Here is a 19,043-nt window from a genome sequence, read left to right as displayed (position 1 = left end):
AACGGTCTACACGAGCCGAGTATGCATACGGTGTAGCCAGCGAGAGAGGAAGGTCTACACGAGCCGAGTATGCGTACGGTGTAGCCAGAGAGAGAGATGCAAAGTCTACACGAGGCGAGTGGAGAGTGTAGCAGAGGCGCAGAGTCTACACGAGGCGAGAGGGGAGTGTAGCCGAGGCGCGGAGTCTACACGAGGCACAGAGAGCCGGCAGCACAGAATCCAGAGTCAAGAGAAGCGCATTGTGAAGAAGAGAGGCCACGCGTTGTATTGTTACAAGTCAAGATTTAATAAAAGAAGTGTGTTCCCGTCAAGGAGTTTCCTGCCGTCATTTTCCAATACTTCACATGTATTCTCAGTCATGGGATAGTTTGTTCATAATAAAACATTTTATTTTACCAGGTCAGGCCCACTAGCTCTTTTACAGCAATACCGCGCTGACTACTGTGTTCCGATAAAACTTCGAATCAGTTCCAATAAAACTTCATCACTGACATTATCCCTGGCCAGGAATCAGACTCAGGTTCATAGCCCAGCGCATGAACCACTGCACCACGGCTCCCCCCATCGATGTTCAGACATTCTGTTTGAGCTGTCCCAGCCCATCCCACGTGGCTGCTTTATTTACATGAGTCAGTAAACACAAAACAAAAGGATAACACTTAAGCTCGACCAATTTCCCAAAGCTCGTGCCACAGGGCTTCAGTAGCTGTAGGAGCCAAAAGCCACATGTCAGCTGCCAAGTGCCCTTTTTGACCCTCCCCTCCCACCAAATCTTTAACTTCAAAGTGTCCTGGTGCCGCCACTTTCTCCACCGCTAACCACAACCTGCAGCAGGATGTTATTGTGGATTTTGTTTTAATCATGGCTCGGTAGGCATACACACACACGCGCACACTCTCTTCTACTCCATTGACTCAAGCGTCCGTGGAGGACGTGGTCGTCAAAAGAAAGAAATGAAACCCGAGTTACCGCGGGGTGGGTGAATGGCGCGGCCTCCCCCGGTGCAGGTGACGTGGGAGTAGTCATTGTCTCCCGGGGGTGGAGGGTGTCGCGCCGGAGGGTCCCCATGGGCCTTTGCGACATGAGAGGCCCTCGGCTTGCGAGGTCGGTCGGGCCGCTCTCTTCCCAAGCGGCGACGGCAGCCACCGGCGCACATCCTTAGTCTCTGTAAACACTGGAGGCGGAGTACAAAGGAGAAATCGATGGGGACTTGAAAATAGCTCTAAAGGGATTGCGAAGGGTGTATAATAGAGCTCCTCGGCACGCGGGTGTCGGCCAATATGAGATGAATTTAAGCTCATCACTGTCACCACAGTTGACCGAGTGCTCACACGAGCACACTCTATTCGCTGTATTCATCTTTATGCACCCCACTCTTTATGAAACTTTTTTAATAAAAGGATATTGCTTTTGTCTGCGATAAATGGAGCACATGAAGTAAAAGATGGACTATCTGAAAATGCCACGTCCAATAATATTAGTATTTTACTGTGCTGTAATTTTCTTTATATTGGACCCATGGTGCCAAATGTGTATGTGTGCTTAAGCACATATACGTGTGTGTGCGTGTGTGTGTACATGTCTGGTGTTCGCCAATAACACTTGCCCCCAAGCTGTATAGGGGCACCTTCATTTCTGTACATGTCTGTGTCTGACAGCGTGTGTGATATGGGGAGTGGTGGAGAAGTGGTTAGCGTGCTGCCCTACCAATCTAGCAACTTGACTTCAATTCTTAGCTACTTGTAACATCAGTGGTGATTGATATGAGAATCCGTCCTGGGCCTTTCTTAGGTCAACTGAGCCCTAAAGAAGTACCTGATGCAGTGTGCAAACATCAACAGTGGGGCGATAAAGGTTTGCAGGATGTTGTTTTGTCACACCACCACTTAGTGCGACGTGCTGGCCTTAATTGGTGCTCATTAACAGCACTTCTCTCAACAGTCTACGTGGGCGATAGGGGATCTCTGTGTTGATTGGTTGCTTGCTTCGCCCGGCAGGTGAAGTGCTACCACAGGGGGTGCCAAGCAGCGACACGCGATGAGATCTTCCGCGTGCAGTTCCACACGTGCGTTGTGCAGGACTTCCGCCCCCTGGTGCTCGGCAAGGCAGAGCTCGATGCAGCTTGCACAGGTACACACACTGACATGCACACACACTCACACTGAAATACATACACACTCACACTGAAACACACACACTGAAATACAGACACACACAATGAAAAACATACACACTCATACTGAAATACAGACACATTGAAATACACACACTGAAATACAGACACACACTGAAAAACATACACACTCACACTGAAATACAGACAGACTGAAATACACACACTGAAATACACACACACACTGACACGCACACTCACACTGAAATAAAGACACACACTGAAATACATACACACTCACACTGAAATACAGACACAATCACACTGAAATACAGACACACTCACACTGACACGTAGACACACACTGACACGCACACACACAACAACAAGCACCATTCGCCACTAAATGGCGGTGATGTCACCACGGCACGTTTGACAGGCTATGTGCACTTTAAGGCCACGTGAAGTGTGGAAGGCTCGCTGGCAGGTCACTGGACACACGCAGGTGCCATTGGGTGACTGACTGAGATGGCTGTGGCACAAACACAAAGACACAAATCCCTGGTATAGCCTTAACAGACTGTTGGCGCAAGTGCTGTTAGCAGGCACCTATGAAGACCGGCACGGCACACGAGGGGGTGGGTGGCCAGCACCATGCGTGGCTGCCTTTGTCTCCCTAGTGGTGATGTTCACACACTGCACCGGGAACTCATTTGAGGCTGAGTTGACCTAGGGGATGCCCAAGAATGATCTGTACCTGGTGTTAACCGTGAGCGGGAATCGAACCCAGGTCATTGGGTTCTCGTAGCGCAGTGCGCTAACCAGTACACTACCACTCCCCACACTGGCACACAGACACACTCACACAGACACTCACCAGACACATACACTCAGACAGACACACTCACACTATCACAGGCAATTGCTGCATCACTATATCATACTGGTCATCAGCAAAATTCATGATGAGGCAACCTAGCATCGCTGAAAAGATAAAACTACACAAGTTACAGCAATGGCAGAAACAAATATAATATAAATAATTCATCTATTGGCTGGTCAGCATTTCGAAATTATAATAACAGACTTGGATCATAGTGTCTTATAATTTCAATTGCATGGACTTAACTGAGCATCTAAGTCAAACTATGTTCTGTAATAGAATTTTAGAAGTGAACATCTGGGGTTATTTTTAATCTTTGATCGAATCATTCCTCCCCCTTTTTTCAGATGAAAAGTTTCCGGATGACGGGAGAGTGGAATTCATTTTTTCCTCGGGCCCCGAGAAGCCACCGGGTACGATCGCGTGCTCGGCATGCACTCCCTCTGAGTCATCACCGGCAGAAGATCATTACGATGCTTCACTCACGCTGGGCGTTATTCCAACCAGCAGTTTCCAAAATGCATGAATGCGGAAAGCCATTATGTAACTCATTACGTTCAACCATCACAATATCGATGTTGGATTTAATGAGTTTTGCCTTCGCCTTGGGCTAATTGTTTAATTAGGCTGTTGTGACCGGAGCAAGTGCTTGCGACTCTGTGTGTTTGTTCAGATGACTAATTAAGCTGGGGAGAGGGAGTGTGGAGGCTTAGCCTCGAGAAATTCTTGCGTGCGTGTGTCTGTGTGCAAATGCTCCCTTGGCACTGCTCGAATCTGGCAGGGTTCTGCCAAAGCCCAGCCAGTGTGCCGCACAGGCGTGCAGATTAATGTAAACAAAATTACAAAATTCACAAAAGCAAACACATTCGCAAAAGCAGGCGAGCACACAGATGTGGGCACGCACACGAGTGGCCCGACGCGGCGAGTACAGGGCTGAGAGCGTGTACATGCGATGTGGTGATCACATGTGACATGCATGCAGGGCATGGTGGAAGGGGTGCCTCCCTGCTGTTTGTGAGCAGCACACCTATGCGTGTCGTTAAAACTAGCGGCAGAGAGGTGGGCGGGCATGAGCGAGATGTGCGCAGAGTATGTGAGAGATGCGCAGTCACCCCGATAACCCCCTGTGACACACGCACACACTCCGTCATCCTCGCAGCGTGACCTCGGTGTGCAAATAGTTCCATGCGCTTCCTGGTGCTGCTAGCAGAGCACTGTGGACAGGTGCAGCCGCAGTCTCCACAGACTCACCTCTACACTCAGCAGTAGCAGCAGGGCTCTGCTATACTCACCTGTATACTCCTGTCATGTGTACGTTATCACTTGGCTGGTATTGCATTGTCTGCATTACATCTTAGAACCCAACTGAAAGTGTGTTTTGTAAGACTAGACTGCCGAAGTGGCAAGATGGTTAACTCCCTCACCTAGTATGCAGGAGGTCGTGGGTTCGATCCCGACCCTCACACCTGTATATTTGGAGTTTGTATGTTCTCCCCGTGGTCACGTGGTTTTTTCCCTCCACATTTAGAAACACGTGTTTCGAGTATTTGGCTGCTATCAATGTCCACACGACAAGCCATTTCATTGGGCTATCATTTGTGGCCAGATCACTTCTGAAAAAGGGCTATAAAGCTCAGTGTTTAGTTTAGTAACCAAACATGCATTTTCAAAGGTCACTTGTACATCTCAGTTTTCAAGATGTGTCGTAGAACCGGAGAATATTGTAACTATTACTGCGCAGGGAATCGCGGGTTGCGTGCAATTGTCGCTGCAGGCGGTGAGCGCTATATGAATGCTGCGGACATTGGCGTGGACTTCGGCACGGCCGACCCTCTCATCCGCTGCGACTCCTACGAGAACTTCAATGTGCGCCAGGAGGACAGCCTAGAAGGTACCCGCCTCGTTCTCATTCTACTTGCTGAGCTCCGGCAGACCAAAGACTCATTTGCCCTTTACCCGTAGTCTTCTCGCAGTACTCTCTTTTGGCACTAAACTCCAATCAGATTGGTCATTTAGTTTAGAGACATATTGAGCCTCCGGCGGATGCGATACCGCTAAGGTAACTATTTTCTACGGTATTCTGTTGTCCAGAGAGTCAATATCTCACTTGACATCATGCCGATGAAAATCCTGTCCTCATAGTGGATGGCCCTCTGAGGTTTAGGCTCCATCACTTGTGTCAATCCCATGAAGGAAAAATAGCTTTGCCATACCTGCAGAAAATCCTGCACACATTTTACTCTGCAGATATTTTTTAAATATTATGCCGCAGGAAAAAAAACATGTTTGTAACATTTGCAGCTTTCCACAAAACTGTAAGAATATTTTCAATACCAATAATTAGCCTCGAGTTATATAAGGGGACTAGGCTGAAATGTTTACATTTTACCGAAATATATGTATACATAATTTAAACATCCTGAGTTTGTAAGAAAAACAACCAGAAGGCATGGTATGTGAGTGATTCCTTCTAATAGCATTCTTAAGTAGAGGTTGCGCAATGGCTGCAGTGTTGAAGCCATCAAACCCAGCGGGTATTTGTAACTGCATGAAAAAAAACAAGGATAATCTCATCTCGGCTGAGTCCCCACGGCACCCTTCCCTCGTGCAGTATGGTTTTTGAACCTGATAAGCAGATAAAAGCCTACAATGTGTCACCATTGTGATAATCCCATAAATGCAGAAATGGAACACAAAAAATGCGAAGATTTATCTTCTTGAAGAGTCAGCCTAAATTGCACTATGGGCCCAGCAGGGTGGGAGTCATCAGTTCATCAAATGTTTGTGTTGGGACACAAAGCTGTGAGCCCTGGCTCCATCACGAGCAATCGCCAGATGGATGGTGCTGGTCCCGTCCCCGCAGCGCAAACAGTGAAGCGCACACATGGGTTTAAGGGGATTATTTTTACCGTCCCCGGGGACCTCCAGAAATTGCAGCCAGGCATTAATTCAGATGTCCGCTCTCATGATACGAGGTTGCCATGTTGATCCTGGGGGTGAGATCCGCCGGGCTTGGTGGAAGTCGAATGCACTCCACAGATTGATCGCATTTGCCCGAGCCAGGGAGACAGAAGTGCAGCTCCGGGGTTCTTGACAGAATTTTTTGGTGTTTGTAGCAAACCCAGTTTGTTTTCCAGTCCACGGTCACTACTTCATGTCGCGTCTCGCGTGCGGTTGCCGCGTCGCGTGTCTCTGAGCGGCGATCCCTTATCAGAGGCACGGTTCCACGATAAGGCTCTTGCTGCGCATCTCACGAGAGTGCTTGTGAAACCAACTGACAGCGGAGCTGTGTGACGGGGCCCTCGGTCAAATGTTCACTCGCAGTCGGGAGCCCATGTTGGAGCGGCGCTGGGCTGGATCCCCTTGAAATACACCCGATGCCGCTTCGAATATTCCTTGCCTTATTTGGCCACAGGATTAGCCGAGGCATTTTTTGGACCAGCTGCTAGGAAAGAGCCACCTTCTCCGGGGAGGGGAGGGAAAACGGAGGGGCAGAGCCTTTCCTCTCCTTCTTCGTCAAATGATAATTTTCTCCTCCGCTGCCAGAAAGTGCACAATGTTTAGTGGCGGACGGCCAGAGCAGCTTCGGTTTATGGTGAGCTTCCTCAAATGCGGCGGGCTCGATAGCAGAGCACAAGTGTGAGTGGTTGTTTGGCTCTGCTCGTCTTTGCTCTGGAGTGTGGTGTTTGTGCGCGGTTTGGTGGCGGGCCCCCCACCCGTGCCAGTTTGCTCAGTGAACACCCAGGCATCGTCGTGTGAAAGTCCTCAGCCACGTGTCAGAGATGAAGGCTTTTACTTTGAGGAAAGCTGCTTTCCTCCACTCCCTTTTGGTGAATGGAGCAAGTGGGAAGAGCAACCACAGGGGAGCCGCCTGGAATATGATTGAGTGCCGCGTTATCTCACACCGAGGATGGGGAACAGCCTCGGGGAACGGAGACCGCCGTCAATAGGTACCGCACTCTCAGGCCGGCCGCGGATGGCCGCACATTGTGCTGTGATGCAGCAGTAAAACTGTAGATTGTTAAAACGTCAAAATGTAAACAAACGCCTTGCTTGGTTTATGCTCACTGCAGGAGTTGCACGTATGGTACTTTAGAGTGCCCTAGAGAGGTGCACGCTGGCTGACTCGCGGTATTGATGTAAATTGTTCGTATTAAGCGGTCGCGTTGTCGGTAAGCGGTAAACTAACCGCCATTGAGTGCCGGCTCTTTTTGTATGAAACTCATTTGTTTAGCTCGTATTAAAGTAATGAAAGCAATGCGTAACAATCTCGTTGGGTTCACCTTGTGACTCGATTAGTGCGCTCGCGTTGTTTAAAGGCAATAACACGGAGCCGGGTAGAGGCGTCCTCGCCGTCGTGCGGCCAGCAAGGCTGCCGTCGTCTCGTCAATCGCCGCCTCTCCTCCTCCGGCTCGAGCGGTTTGCCAGGAAGTTGTGGCCACGGGAAGAAGAAGAATTGCGACGCCACCTCATAACAGCAAGGCCTGCCTTCAATCGATTAAATGTGTAGGCGCCCGTGGAGGAATCCGTGCCACATGCGGCTCGCGAGGGGGGAGCGCAGGCACGTGCGAGCGGCATGGGACGTTTCGCCGCATGCCAAGTGGGCGAGACGGCGCGTTCCATAGCACGCAAGAGAGCCAGAGCACGGCATCAGCAAATGTGGCTATATCGCTGTGCGGGGGTTTTTCACGCTTGTGCTTTTTGGGGGTTGCACCGCGCGTTGTTTAGTGCGATGTCTGAAGTTAAAGTGAAAGTGCGAAGGAGCCGAATTGAGGTCGTTTTTTTCTGAAGAAGCTCCTAGCACGCGGAGGGGTTAACGTTGGACGTCGTGCCGAATGACACGCGTCACATTGCGGAGGGCGACGAATGCGACGAGCGTGGATGAGTTGGGATTACACGCGACGCCTCGTGACACTGGCGCCCACGATCGTGTTCACCTTATCTCTGTTATAGTCTTCTTTGTTAAAGACTTGCGATGTCTATTTAATTTCCTTCGTTCAATCTTAGTTTTATTTTTACTTAATATTTATGTTCCGTTTTGCCGTTAGGTTTGATCTTGGACGTTTTCATATAAAACTTTTATTAATTAAAATATAATTGCCTATAATTCGTCATTGTTACACGTTGTACTTGTTGTTTGCCCATGGTCTCCCTTGATGCAGACACCTTTATTCTCAACGGATTCTCACGTGGCTATAAATAAATGATATTATTAATTATTATGAATATTCTGCAATATTTTTACTCACCGCCTTCAACCCACACTGACAAGTGTGGTGAAGTATGGTCAAGCAACCTTCACGAACGGCACGTCATTGGAAGGGGCCTTGTGTCCAGCTGTGGATTGGTAATCTGGCTGTACTGTACATTATACTTAACATGCCGTACCGTCGTGCACAGATCCATTGGTGCCGATAAAGTATCTATCGGCATTACGTTTGGCCGCAGAAAATACAAAATGTGGAATTGAATCAGGACGTTCTCTATCACTGGCTTGACGAATGCATGGGGAGCTCGTTAGATAACTGCTGGGGGCTACCTTCCCACCGCATTACCGTTGACGTGACGGGATCCACCGTGAAGGAAACCCCAGCCACGCCGTGTTCGTATGTATCCATTATTTCCTTTATTCTTTTCATCTCCCTGGAATGGGAACAACTGACAGTTGCGATTTGCCCGGCGTTCAGGAAGGATTTGCATCACTGCTGTCGCTCGTGTGAGCTGCCGGGTTGCGCTTGCTTAAAGTCACTCTGCATTAGATGTCTGAATGTTAGGTGATATTTTCAATGATCTTATCAAAACATAATTATATAGCCCCTATTCTAGTTGTTTTAGTATTGAATATACTTTGCATTTATGTATGCAAGACCAATGAAAGAAAATCAGCTTGTGTGCAGGTGGTTGCTGACAGCGATCAAATAATATATGGAATAAAAACATACACGCTATCACTAATAATTATTTAGTATTGTTTGGGTCTTTCGGTAAAGTCACGTAGATAGGTTCAAAGAAAATAACAAAAAACTACGACGTTTCGATTGCAACACAAGCGATCGAAACGTCGTAGTTTTTAGTTATTTTCTTTGAACCTATCTAAGTGACTTTACCGAAAGACCCAAAGCATATGAATTCCTGCAGTCACGAAAGATTTAAGTCAAGATTTAATGATTTAGTGCATTTAGTATGCGCGCGATTCTTTAGCGCAAGGCTGTAATCGTGAAGGCACTGTGTTACACATAGTCAGCAGTAGTTTCTTAGTCTGGGTTGATGATGCTGCTGTGTGTAATCCCAATTGAGTAATTTGCAGGTAATATTTAAAATTTGGCAAATGACTACAGTGAAGCTTTAACACCAATGTGAAGCCTACTCAGCGTATTGTATAGTTAATACGCCTGAATCATAACCACGGCAGCCTTCTGGATTCAAACCACGAACATCTGCAACAAGTGACGAACATGCTACCGCTGGGCCATGTCACCGCCCCTCTCGTAGTAGTCAGTCGATAGAGACGTGGCTCCGTAACGATCCTCACTGTCGGCCGGCCCTCTGCCTCACCCTCCCTCTTCCCTGCAGAGGTTCCGCACACGGAGGGGCCGGTAGACGGAAGCCTCTACGCTCGCATCAAGAAGAAAGGTTCCTCCGACAGCGGCACGGCTGTTCCCTCTGTGAACGGGATCAGTGCGGCGGCCGCCGCCGCCTGCACGGCCCCCGCCGGGGCCAGCGGCTCCAGCAGCGCCATCAGGCAGGGCCAGCACAACCGCTCCATGAGCACGGACTCGGGGAACTCCACTGCCTCCACCAAGACGGAGCGCATCATGATGGAGGAGCACCACCACAACTCAACGAACCTTAGCGCAAACGCGGCTACCATTTCTACGCCGCCCGTGCCGGCTGCCAGCGCCAATGCTGCCGCCAGCACCGCGGCCACACCAAGCATGCGAGGCGGCTCGGTGTTAAGTGGCGGACCGCGGGACGGCTTGGTCCTTCCTCCAGGGAGCCGCCACGTGGTGCCGGTACAGGTCCACGTGAACGGAGACAGGGCCACCCCGGAGAGAGAGACGGACATCCTGGATGACGACGTGGACGGTGGTGTGCAGCAGGGAATTTGTCTGACGCAGCCTACGGCAGACGGTCAAATAGTTGGGTGTGTGGGAGGGGGCAATGCTGATGTGCCACTCTCCTCAAACGACTACACTCACGATGCGGTTGGCACCTTCACACAACCAGGTGCAGTTACTGAGAAAACAAGTCCACCAGGCAGCACGCCAAAAGGAATGAACAGCTTTGGCTATTCAGCATCAGGGATGTATCCCGGGCAGGGAAATCCAATGAATTACAAACAAGTTGCACCTAGTGAAGAGATGGAGTGTGATCAAGATGACTCTTACCAGCCACCAAGATCTCCTAACCAACATCTGCAGACATCCACCAGTCAGACGTTCTATGGGCAGCCGAACGGGAGCTTGTACGGCAACCCGGTCACGCTGGGAGCGGCGACGAAAAATGGTGCCGGGTTTGGGACTCCGCAGATTCCCGAGAGAAGCAACAGCAGCCGCCACGCGGTGCAGCGTACCGTGAGCAGCTGGCAGAGCCACAGCCGACCGCTCACCCGACAGCAATCCGACGTCACGTACGACCGGCCCACCGCGGTTTGGCGTGGTGCGGCCGGCTCGGCCTCGGCCTCCCCGCATGGTGGCCCCGCCCCTGGATTCCCAGACCTCCGCGCCCAGGAGGACTTTGAGAGGTCGCTGCTGGAGCTCAACAAGCTCATCCAAGAGCTGGATCCAACGTTCAAACCGCTGGAGCCTCCCGACCACTTGACGACGAGTCCCAGCGCTATGGGCGAGCCACAGATCAGACAGCAGACGACGGTGCAAAGCAAAGCTATCGTTGGTGGGACATCGTTTAGGGGTGCACCTGGCCTCTTTCTCTTCCATCAGAATGGCATCAGTCACCAGGTTGTCGCAGGATACATGGCCAGCCCCCACGCCCAAGAGGAGGTGTTTGCTCATCACAGCCAGGCCGCTCTCTACATGCCCAGGAGCGGAGCTGCTTGCCCCCGTCCGTGGGACCTCGCCATGCAGCAAGACGGCCCTCCGGGGGCTCACAATGCGGGCTCCTACCAGGGGCACTTCGGAGGTAAAGCAAGGAGCATCCATTGTCTCTTTTTATAATTTTTACAAGGGCACCCATTCCTGATTTTCAGTGGCTCGTTTAAATTGTGTCCGCATGCGTGTTTCCCAATTGCCAGTGTTGGTTAAATTATATCATCTGTGAACAGTCGAATTTCTCTCCCATTCCCTCTCACCCTCCCACAATATTTTCTGGAGTTCAGTCCCAGACAGCTGGAGCAAAAATTAAGCCCCATCTATGACTATGTCCCAGCAGCGCGACAGCACAGGGCGCCTCCTCTGGAGTGGCCGAACAGGGAAGCATTGCCGCAGGAGAGGCGTGCGGTCTGGGAGGGTCCAGAGGGGCCCCACTCTCCACAGAAGGGACCCAGCTCCAGCACCTCCCCGTCCCCCTGCACGTCCCCCGAGCTGGGGGGCTCCGTCACCCCCACATCAATGGCGGTGCTGGTGAGTGCTCGCCACTCCATCGCAATGCACCGTAATTGCTTACTCTTATTTACTGTCATATATTTTTACTTGTATTACACTGACAACATGGGTTCTTGTCTGATGTCTCACATAGTTCAATGTTATCGAATACTAAGGAAAGTAGTTCTGATTTTACACAGGTAGCTTAGGGCAGTTCTCAACCGGATATACGCGAACCCCTGGGGGTACGTGGTAAAGTTCCAGGGGGTATGTGAGATGATTTATAAATGTCTGAAATTATATTATACATAAGAGTCATTGGTGAATAATCACGTATGAATCTGAAAATAAAATAACTACGATAAAATTAGAATCCATAAGGTAACCTCGAACGATATAAAAGACCTTTATAAACTCATTGATCATAAACAATGTAACCAGCAAGCGCGAACAAATTACGTCACGCATGCAGAGCGTCCGTTCATTTTTTTTATTCACTTGCAGTTTCTAGCAAGTTAGGATACCTCACAAAAAGAACAAGTGGTTAAAATATTGATGTTCATTGTTCATTAATTTATTTGGCAGAAACATGTTTGGTCAGGCAAGGGAGTACTCGGTTGAAACAAAATTTAACAAAGGTTACAGAAGTTAAAAAAGGTTGAGAACCACTGCCTGAGGGGATTGTGTTCAGTGCAGTTTGTAATGTCGTTGACTAAGCGGCAGTAGTGGAGGCTTTCTGAGCTCCGAACTTAAAGACAGCGATGAATATGGATGGTTTTGCACCCACCACCCTCCCAAGATGCAGCCAGGCCCCCCACAGTCAGACTGGATGGACGGCGCATTGAGGGCTCCACTGCATTACAGCAGCCCCCAGGAGGCGCTGCCCCCCACACCTGCATTCCCAGTCTGTCCACCCACGCCCTACATCAACCAGGGTGAGCCGGCCACCCTCCTGTCACTCAGCCATCTGCAATAATAAATGGAGCGGAAGACTCGATCCGCGTGTTGTTGCCATGAAACCCTGCAGAGTACGACGCTGCATGGGTTTGGTTATTGAGCCGACTGACCTTAAACTCTGAACCAAGCTCAAGCATAATAAATCGTGGCAAAGTTTGTTTTGATCTGGCTTTCCAGCTCATCGCCGCGCCCCGGCGGGTTGTTGCATTCCGCTTGCTGCGCTGCGCTGGACAGGTCGGCTCACCCCAGGCTACTCGAGGGGTCTGTGCAGCCTGGCCGACACGTGGCAGGGCCAGGGCGCAGCCAACGATGGTGAGGAGGGCTGTCGTCTCTTAGTCTTAACTTTACTCCGAGCACAAAGCCTTGTGCTGGGCACTGCGGTGATCAACACCATACTGTGGCGCGGCGAAACTTTATACGCGCCCGCAGCCATGTTGAGAGGCCAAGTTTTGCAGTGCATGAAATTACAGTTGTTGAAGATGCCCTTGTGTGTGCCGGGAGTGGGGCCACTTTGGCGTCAATAAAGCCAAGCACAGAAAAATGATCGCACCATCCCAGTGATCTGAAGTCGAGGGTGAATGTGCGCTGGCCATCCCAAAACGGTTGACAATGGTGCTCTGCGGTGCATGGAGAGTTAATAACCGCCAGCCACCCAGAAGCCACTCTGGGGCGCTGGCATCAGATCTCCATGCTACTTACAAGTGTTTTAATCCCTGAATGTATTTTCTTTGGTTTGGGTTTTTTGCCGGTTTACACTAGAGTTTATTGTTGCAGCTGGTTTGAATTTGGCCACTGTGAATATCAGGTTTGTGTAAATTCTCCCTTTGTTTCTTTTTTAAATGAATTTATATTTGTAAGGCCAAAAGGGTGAAAATTGCCACATGTGGGCGGTGTTGTGTGATTGAAGCCCTGCGGCAATCAGCCAGGCATCAGCCGCTGCCGGGCCCCAGAGGAGGAGACCCGAGTGGGAGAGAGGCGAACCGCCCAGGGCCAGCGTGCGTCCCCTCCAGTGCCATCCCCGCGCCCCTCATCTTGCGTCCCCTGCCAGACACGTGAGCACGCACGTTCCCCTCTCTGTTTCACTGCCACCATTGTGTATGTTGATCGTCGCCTGGTTGGTCATGCTGCTTTAGCCATTGCATGAGGCGGACATAATCGGCACACCTTTTAATTCAGCGCTTTGGAACCAGTGGGTTGGTGGATTTCATGGATTTGTTACATTTCAAATGTTCTGGGCTGTGAGATGGCCAGAAGATGGCAGTATAATAAGTAGAAAAATGCACATTAGTCAATGACACTCTAGCCTTAAAAGAAAACCATATATAACAGATAACTTTTTGGGAAATGGCCCATGTTAATTGTGCATCACTGCCAAAGCAAGATCATTACTAGATTCATGAAGCCATCCTTGTGGACCATACACTGTAATCGACCATATGCATGGGTCTTTTTCCAAATATTTTGGTTTCTTCCCACGTGAAAAAACGCTCCTTACATTTTTTTTTTACTCTGGAGTCTTTTGTGGACAGATGACATAATCATTATTTTTATTGTATACATCCGAGCTCTCCAGGGGCTTCTGTAGGTACTGCTTCAGCCATTCTGCACAGCTTAATATTATAAGCCTTTGGCCAAAGGCTGCAGCCTATCTGTTCCTCTTGTGCTGGATTAACGCCTATCACAGCAGATTGCCACCTATGAGATGATGGGATTTGTGAGCTGGGGAGAGGCCTGTATGGGCTTATGGTCCAATATTCTCTAAATCCAGCCATGGAATTCTGGCACATCTTCACGTGTCCTGTCATGTATGACTGCGCTGGTGTTGTTTTTTATTTTCATTTGAAATGTTTTATTTTTGTGCCTTGCAGCCTATCCTTGAACTCACAGCCTGGAAGCGTGAGCCCCGGTTCTCCCGGCTACTTGCCCAGCAGCTCCGAACGTGGCATCAACTCCCCCAACAACCACGGCCACTCGCTCAGCATGGCATACGAACCACCAGCCCAAAGTTTCAAGTCGGCCTCGTACCATCACAGCCAGCCCACGTACAGTGGCTCTCCGGTCCCTCACGGCAGCTCCTCCGTGGGCGCCATGCCCACACACGGAGCCTACAGCGGCAGCCGCTCTCCGGGCCACGAAGTTTCACGACAACAGTCCAGTCCACTGCAGCAGCAGCATCCCAGCAGCCCAGGCTGGGAACAGAGGCAGCAGCACCACCACCCGCTATTGCTTATGCTGCCTGAGAGGAGGCATCTTGCGTGTGGCGGCAGCGGTGGGGAATGTGGAGGATTCTCGCCGAGCTGCGGGCTGCCCAACGGGGAGCCCGCGTCACCCGCGTCGCCTCTGTCGAGCGGGCCGCCCAGTCTGGCCTGCCACTCGCCTCCCCCCGGCCTCCACTCTGCTTCTCCTCCCACGTTCTCCCGCCATTCCAGCCTGGCGTCGCTGCCCAGTGGTGACAGATTTTTTCTAAATTTTTCCTCAATGGCGTTTTTGCCTTTTATGTTTGGAAATAAATCAATTACTCATTAATACAACCGAGTACTATACCATCAACCCAGTGACCTAAGTTTATTTCCCAGAGTGTCCCCCTTACTAACCCGCACTGACCAGCATGGTGAAGTATGGCCAAACAACCCTTATTCCAGACATAGCGTGGTGAGGCCTTATTTCAGCATTGGATAGAAAAAGGGCTGCAATTTATTTAAAATTTTATACATATATACATACAGCTATCAAATAGAACTTTCACACACATGCACTGAGATACTGTATTTGTGCATATGTACATTTTTTTTTTATATTCTTTTTCATAGTGCGTTTAAATAAAAAATGTGTATCTTGGCATTTTTTACACAGTTGCTGAGCGCAGGCCCAAAGGCCCAAAACACCAAGCGGCTAGCAACAAACATCACCGTCAGAGTTGTCACAGCAGAGATTTGACAATATTATCGCCAGCACAGTGTGCAATGTGCCCTACGCGCCCCGTGCTGTGTGTGCGTGCGTCTCCACAGATGGCAGCATAGAAACCAGAGCTCAGGTCAAGTTCGTCCAGGACACCACCAAGTACTGGTACAAAAAGGAGATTTCCCGAGACCAAGGTGACGGCCCGGTTCTGACGAATAACACAGTATCGCCACATCTCCACAATCCACACAGGGACATCCGAGTGCTCAAAGCATAAAAATAAGACGTTGACAAAACGCCTCCTCATATACGCCTCTCCACGTAAAATGATGAAGTATTTTTGGATATATTCCATCAGCCGACCTTCCTTCTGGGATTGCATCTTCTCAGCTAATTTTGCATAGTTACTTGTATTCTCCACAATGACGCTCATGATTATTTTGTGTTAGGAATGACCCTGAAAATAGACTTAGTTATGATACTTGCCTCCATGTCGACATTCAGTCAGAACGTTACTTGCTGAGGAAGTTAACGGTAATTCTCCGTGTCTGTATGTTTCTTTGTTTGTGTGTCCACTTGCAGCCATCGCTTTGCTGAAGGACAAGGAACCTGGTTCTTTTGTGATCCGTGACAGCCACTCTTTCCGTGGAGCCTATGGGCTGGCCATGAAGGTGTCCTCGCCTCCACCAAACATCCCTCAGCAAGGGAAGAAAGGTGCCTACCCCCCTCTGGTCTCCCCATGAAGCCAATGCAGAGCACAACACCCGCATAGCCCACGGCTCCAATGCATATCGCATAGCGTGACACGCCACTCGCGCCATTACACACACACGTGCAATGCAGCTGACGCACGTGTCTCCAGGTAGGCCAACGTATCAACCGGGAAAAATAACCCAAAGCGTTTTGATCATCTTCTTGATCATGTGTTGATCACGCTTTGATCACGTGTTGATCGCGCATTGATTGCGTGTTAATTGCGTGTTTTTCGTGTGTTGATCGCGTGTGTATCATCTATAGATAGCGTGTTGATCGCGCACTGATCATGCTTTGATCGTGTGTGGATAGCTCGTTGATGGTGTGCTGGTTGTATCTTCCCTACAGGCGACGTGTCCAGTGAGCTTGTGCGGCACTACCTGATCGAGTGCACTTCAAAAGGCGTGCGGTTAAAGGGCTGCCCCAACGAGCCCTACTTCGGTGAGGGCTGGGAGCCGATGCCGGCTTGCGGTGCTTGCTTGTTTTGCGGATGTGAAAGGTCAAAGTTGAAGTTGCTTCTCGTTCAGTTGAGCTTGAGTGTGACTTGGCACAAAGTAAACACGATTAATGTCCTTCGATGGATGCCTCTAAGTTGATTATAAAAAAAAAGTAAAAGCGCAAGTTGCCTTAACATTTTGAATGCAGCAATTGAGCATTAAATGTATCCCTTAATTATACATTCAATATTGATAAAGCAGAGACAGTTGGCTCTGCAGTACAGTGAGCGGATCGTTATCGGAAGGTTGTGAATTTAAATCCTGGTTGGGGCTTGACTCCCTTTGGGGTTAATCATCATTCTTCCAGGGTCAATAAAATAAGGAACTACCTTGTGGGCAAATCAGTCTCCAGTGGTTGTCCTATGGATAGACTCGCCAGCACCTGAAGATGGTGGAATTTCCATCACTGGCTCAATGCTGCAAACGAGAGATGAGCACAACCTCGGTGCTCATTTGAGCAGAAAATCACTTTTGATTATTTTTGTTTGAGAAAAGCTCGCGGTATGCACTCACACGCAAGACGAGATGAATGTGGAGTGTTGCCGTGGAGTGGTGGGCGTTGCTTCCTTGACCGGTTGTTTCTGTTCTGCAGGGAGCCTGTCGGCCCTGGTGTACCAGCACTCCATCACGCCGCTCGCCCTGCCGTGCAAGATCGTCATTCCTCACGAGGGTGAGCGCAGTGTCTGCCGTGAGCTCGCAGCGAGCGAACCACCTCCATGGCCACTCACACTTGAGCCATGCGGGAGGAGACTGACACTTTCATATGAAAGCAAGCAACTTGATAAACGAACATTTTTATAAAATACTGCACTTCAAAGCTATATTTTATTGCATCTTTCACTAACAGCATGTAATATTGTCTTTCAGATCCGTTAGAACATTCAGAAGTTGACAGCATTCAATTACATCCACTAAACGCGACCCCAGAACTCCTGAAACAAGGCGCTGGTGAGTCCGCTCTTTGTTTGCTGTCTCCCCAGGATCCCTCGGTGATAGTAACTACCAGCAGCGTGCGTGGACACCGTTGGTATTTCATCATCTTTTGCCGAAGATGATTATACCAACACTTGGCCATCAACAGCTGGGTTACGTATTACTTAAGGCAGTGTCTACCCAAAACCAAGGTCCCTTCAAAAATACCACACGGTGGCGCGTGGAGACTTGAATTTCAGAGACATTGCACCTCACCGAGGGAATTTCTCAGTTTCGTAACCGAGACCTACATATCCGCCAATCGCTAGACCGTGTAAATTTAACGTGCTGCGTGTGTGAACCCCAGCCTGTAACGTGCTCTACCTGGGCTCGGTGGAGATGGAGTCCCTAACCGGACCCCAAGCTGTGGCCAAGGCGGTTGGGCAGGCGCTGGCAGGCAGTGCGCCTCCCTCGCCCACGCAGGTGCACTTCAAAGTTTCTCAGCAAGGGGTCACGCTCACAGACAACCAGCGCAAGTAAGAGACTTTTCCCGATCCGCCACACACACGATCAGCATGGCATTACAATCACCCTTCATACTTTCTAGGGTTAAACTCCAAAATGTGATTCGCATCGTTAATCGTGCCATGTCTTACTCGGGTGCAGTGGCTACCGCCCTGGACTATAAGCCCAGTCACTTGAGTTAAATTCTCTGCCATGGCTAACATCCGTGGTGAGTGATATCTTAACCGGTCCTGGGAACCCCTTCACCAACCCGAGCTGTACAGCGTGATGAGGTACAGTCAGCCGTCCCCATGAGGAGGCCTTCATCCAGCTGAGGATTGAAAAGCATTGAATATTATCATGGTATGTGTTACTCAATGGCTACTTACTCCCAGGGATATTTTGTAGACAGGGCACATGGTCACTTGCAGTGTCCATTTAACCAGGTGGTGATAACTCACGAGATCAGTAGGAGTCTCTTTTGCAAGAATTACCTGGGTCACCAAAATCACAGTCCAGCAATGAAGCAATTAGAGATCAGAGCAAAGACAACTGCAATACATGAGAAATCTAAAATATTGCACGATCATAAATCAATGTTAAATCATCGTACATTTCCTTTAGCTCGAGATGGCACAGGCAGATTATTGTAGTGTACTGGTACAGTGTCCACACGTGGGTATGTTTGTGTCTCTCAGGCTGTTCTTTAGGAGGCACTACCCTGCCGACACAGTGACGTACTGTGACCAGGACCCACAGAACAGGAAGTGGGTGTCTTCTCTTGAATATATCTTGCACCACGGTTGATCATTTAAAAAATTAACGATTTTTTATCGTATCTGACATTTAATAAAATGTATTTTTTTTCCTTCAGGTGGAAAAAAGACAGTGGGAGTTCAGCAAAGTAAGTAGCAAACCTGAACATGCTGCTCCTGCTGTTGTGAAATCTGGCTTTTGTGGACGCATCATTTCACATTGTCAGT

At 49.5% G+C, this 19,043-nt stretch overlaps 1 protein-coding gene across 9 annotated transcripts in view; it reads left to right on the top strand.

Moving 5' to 3' along the window:
• Positions 1 to 19,043, top strand: part of LOC144720802 (tensin-3-like) — a 90,920-nt gene that overhangs the window by 69,250 nt on the left and 2,627 nt on the right. For 7 of the 9 annotated variants that reach the window (XM_078597856.1, XM_078597854.1, XM_078597863.1 and 4 more), the window contains 17 exons: positions 1,998 to 2,130; positions 3,344 to 3,409; positions 4,771 to 4,887; positions 9,570 to 11,135; positions 11,382 to 11,575; positions 12,336 to 12,471; positions 12,728 to 12,805; positions 13,401 to 13,545; positions 14,362 to 14,942; positions 15,502 to 15,588; positions 15,977 to 16,108; positions 16,496 to 16,588; positions 17,237 to 17,314; positions 17,512 to 17,592; positions 17,924 to 18,092; positions 18,759 to 18,827; positions 18,935 to 18,964. In XM_078597856.1, coding sequence (XP_078453982.1) covers positions 1,998 to 2,130; positions 3,344 to 3,409; positions 4,771 to 4,887; positions 9,570 to 11,135; positions 11,382 to 11,575; positions 12,336 to 12,471; positions 12,728 to 12,805; positions 13,401 to 13,545; positions 14,362 to 14,942; positions 15,502 to 15,588; positions 15,977 to 16,108; positions 16,496 to 16,588; positions 17,237 to 17,314; positions 17,512 to 17,592; positions 17,924 to 18,092; positions 18,759 to 18,827; positions 18,935 to 18,964 — 3,755 coding nt within the window. The remainder of the gene's footprint in view (positions 1 to 1,997; positions 2,131 to 3,343; positions 3,410 to 4,770; positions 4,888 to 9,569; positions 11,136 to 11,381; positions 11,576 to 12,335; positions 12,472 to 12,727; positions 12,806 to 13,400; positions 13,546 to 14,361; positions 14,943 to 15,501; positions 15,589 to 15,976; positions 16,109 to 16,495; positions 16,589 to 17,236; positions 17,315 to 17,511; positions 17,593 to 17,923; positions 18,093 to 18,758; positions 18,828 to 18,934; positions 18,965 to 19,043) is intronic. The other 2 variants (XM_078597855.1, XM_078597857.1) reach the window with 2 other exon arrangements.

Source organism: Lampetra planeri, chromosome 10 (genome assembly GCF_965212315.1).
Source record: "Lampetra planeri chromosome 10, kcLamPlan1.2.h2, whole genome shotgun sequence".
Classification (NCBI taxonomy): domain Eukaryota; kingdom Metazoa; phylum Chordata; class Hyperoartia; order Petromyzontiformes; family Petromyzontidae; genus Lampetra; species Lampetra planeri.
This window is presented reverse-complemented; position numbering and strand designations above follow the sequence as displayed.